General features: G+C 53.6%; 1 protein-coding gene across 1 annotated transcript; it reads right to left on the reverse strand.

Moving 5' to 3' along the window:
* Positions 1-447: 447 nt before the first annotated feature.
* LOC105048016 (zinc finger CCCH domain-containing protein 2) lies at positions 448-2,413 on the reverse strand. Its single transcript, XM_010927198.4, has one exon. It carries the CDS (start codon positions 2,123-2,125, stop codon positions 941-943), a length of 1,185 nt encoding a protein of 394 aa, XP_010925500.1. The 5' UTR covers positions 2,126-2,413; the 3' UTR covers positions 448-940.
* Between the last annotated feature and the right edge of the window lie 670 nt (positions 2,414-3,083).

The raw sequence follows: 3,083 nt of genomic DNA on the forward strand, positions 1-3,083 counted from the left end.
CACCAGTTGTCTCTCCTAAGAAAATGTCCACGAGTTTCCCTTTCGCAAACCTTCCTCAGTCTCAAGTCCATTCAAGGTTAAATGTTTGACAAATTATCCAAAACCATATCTTACCTCTACCATGGTATTTCATTCATCATGCATCACGATCGGGAAAAGGACACGTTCCTGCTCCCCAACCAAAATAGACCGGCGATTGCGCGCCATACGTTGGAGTCGCCATCCGACCTCTCTCCATCAACGACGGGCAAAATCTTCCAACGATGTACATCCATTTGAAAGCAACGCCCACCATCTTGAGATAACCCAACACATCGTTTCACTTCACTGACAAACAGACTGCATAGGCTTGCAAGCATATCATACAGCTAACACGGTGTTACCATACTTTACCAAAAAAAAAAAACAAAGTGTGTTACCATACCACCAACAGGTCAAATACTGAAGTTGGAAAGGAATAGACAGCACAAATATATATTACAACGAGATCCAGAGTAACATAGGATATGAACATAATTACAAATTCAAAGTAGAATCAGACACATCTAATAGATGCACAACATAACCAAAATGGCGATTTAAGGAGACAATAACACAGATATTCTTGGAATAAATCGGAATAACGGCATTGCCGTATCCATCTTCGCCTCTTCGGCAGCTTCTCTGTACAAAAGAAAGCCATCTTGATCCGAACCTTCAATCTTTGTCAACCTCCTTGCTTCACCACCGTCAGCCCCAAAACAGAACCACCCTCGATCCCTACCCATTTCCGCCCGCTATATTTACAGAATCCCTGCTTAATATTTACATTTTTTTTTAAACTTAAATATTGACAATAATCCAAAAAGAAATAAGAGCAACCAAATCCCCGAAAAAACTCCTTGTTCTTTCCTTCAGTTTTTTTTTTTTTTTTTTGGTTCTTTTTTCGTGAACTTCCCCATTACTTCACTAACTCAGAAACCCAACCGACATCCGGCGCCTGCGCGGCCAGAGGGGCGACTTCCGCCTTCCCCAAAATGCTTTCCTTACTGAGCCTCTCGAACATTTTGGCCCTCAGCGCCCTCCCAGACTCCACCCTCTCGACCGGCTCCTCTTCATCAACAAACCCAGCGCCCCCGCCAACCAGCGCCGCCCTCGTCGGCGTCGAAGGCAAGCTACAGAACCCCACACCGAACCCCGCCCCACTCCTCGGCGACACGAACCCCGCACCGCCACTCATTCCATAACCCCAAGAACTCGGAGCAGCGTTCACCTTGCTCAACTGCAAGTGCCTCAGCGAAGTCAGCAGCTCGTTCATAGGCCAGGATGCCCGCCGCACCGCTGGCACACCTCTTGGAGACATCGGGGGCGACTCCGACGGCGGGGATATCGGTGGAGAGATCAGCGTCGACGTCGGCGAGGACGACATCAGATTCTTTGAAAAATATCCCTCCAAGGTATGCTGGTGGCGGAGCGGGGACCCATCGTAGGAGTCCGTGGCCGCCAGAGTCCTCGGACTTTGCTGCAGCTGCTGTTGCTGCTGTTGCTGGGGAAGCACGCGGAGCTGCTCCGGCGTGTGGGCGAAAAAGCAGACGCGACGACGACAGGCGGTGCCGTCCTTGCAAGGCTGGGTGCGGTACCTGGCCGGGTGGAGCCAACACTCGAACACCCCGTGGGCGAACTCGCAGGCGTCACCCCGCTTGCAGTTGCCCTTCCGGAAGTCTGGACAGGCCGTCCCAGAGTAATGATACTTCCGGGGGTCTCTTCGGCGAGCCTTCTCGCCCGGGTGGGCGTACGGACATTCCGTCCAGTCGTGGGACCGCCCCCGAGCGCACCGCCGTACCTTAAACTCATACATCCGGAACTCGTCACAAGAGTAGGCATCCACCGGCGCGTCCGCCGGCTCCGACTCGTCGGTATCCTCCCCTGCCGCATAGATCTCATTGCAAGGAAGGAATCGTTGCAGCGCAGCCAGCGAGGGCTCGCCCAGCGGGTATGGGGAGCAGTCCCCGCCGCCGGCGACGGCGACGCCGCTCACAGGGAGGCTGTACGCCACACCCGGTGCCGGATCGTCGAAAGGGGTCCACGGCGGCACGTGGACCGTCGGATTGTGATGGCTCCTTTCTCCCACCATCATCATCATCATGATTTTCCTAACCTGCCCCTTCTCCCTCCCTCCCTCTTCTCTCTCCCCTACCCTCTCTCTGTGTCCACTCTGGTTTGGACACTGGAAGGCCTTGGGATGGAGGGTAGAATATAAACTGGTGGGATAACCATGGTAAGGTCAGGATAACAGGGTTAGACTAACTGGGGTTAGTAGCTATGCGGGTTAAAAAAGTGGCGGCGTTTGGATAGTCGAGGCGGTGGAAGAAGTGGAGGCACACCGTCCGTCCTGGGGGCATCGGGTGGGAAGAAAGGAGGAGGGACGGCACCAGATAACGGACTGAGGCAGTTTTGGAGGAAAATGAAGGGGCATGAAGTGGTGGGACACGTGGACGACGCAGAGCGCGGTGTCAGATATCCTCATGGCGTGGTGGTCCGTGGGAGCGCCCGATCGAGGACACGTTCGCACTTTGGCCGCCAGCTTTGGCGGGTGGGAGCCCCATCTGCGATGCACTATAAATCCATTTATGTCCGGCCCGCCTGGATCCTTGAGCCCAGATCTAGACGGGCTCGAACCCGAACCGACTCGAGTCGGTTCGCTTGGGTTTGTCTGGGTTGGCCGCTAGCCTTTAGGATTTGACCTTTATGCCCCCCGCTTAGGGGTGGAAAAGTTCGATTTTAGTGCGGTTGTCGGCGGTGTCGCGGCATGCCGCAGTGTGCAGAGGGACCAAATATGTCTACGTGGCACCGTTTGGTTTGACGGCTTAAATGATTTTTGGAGCAGTTAGGGTGAACTCTAGCCGATCACACGTGACTTGCCTCTTCATTTAACCTGCTCCGGCAGGTTAAGTGATCTGGGATTCGATAATTACTGATATGATACGGACTGTGGACTGACCCGTCGAAGCTTTTGGTGGGCCCTACACAATGACGCCACCGCTCCTAGGCCCGTAGCTTAATGAGTAACAAAACCGAGGATGACTGCTGTAACGTTTCTCATT

This window comes from Elaeis guineensis, chromosome 7, assembly GCF_000442705.2.
Source record: "Elaeis guineensis isolate ETL-2024a chromosome 7, EG11, whole genome shotgun sequence".
Lineage (NCBI taxonomy): Eukaryota > Viridiplantae > Streptophyta > Magnoliopsida > Arecales > Arecaceae > Elaeis > Elaeis guineensis.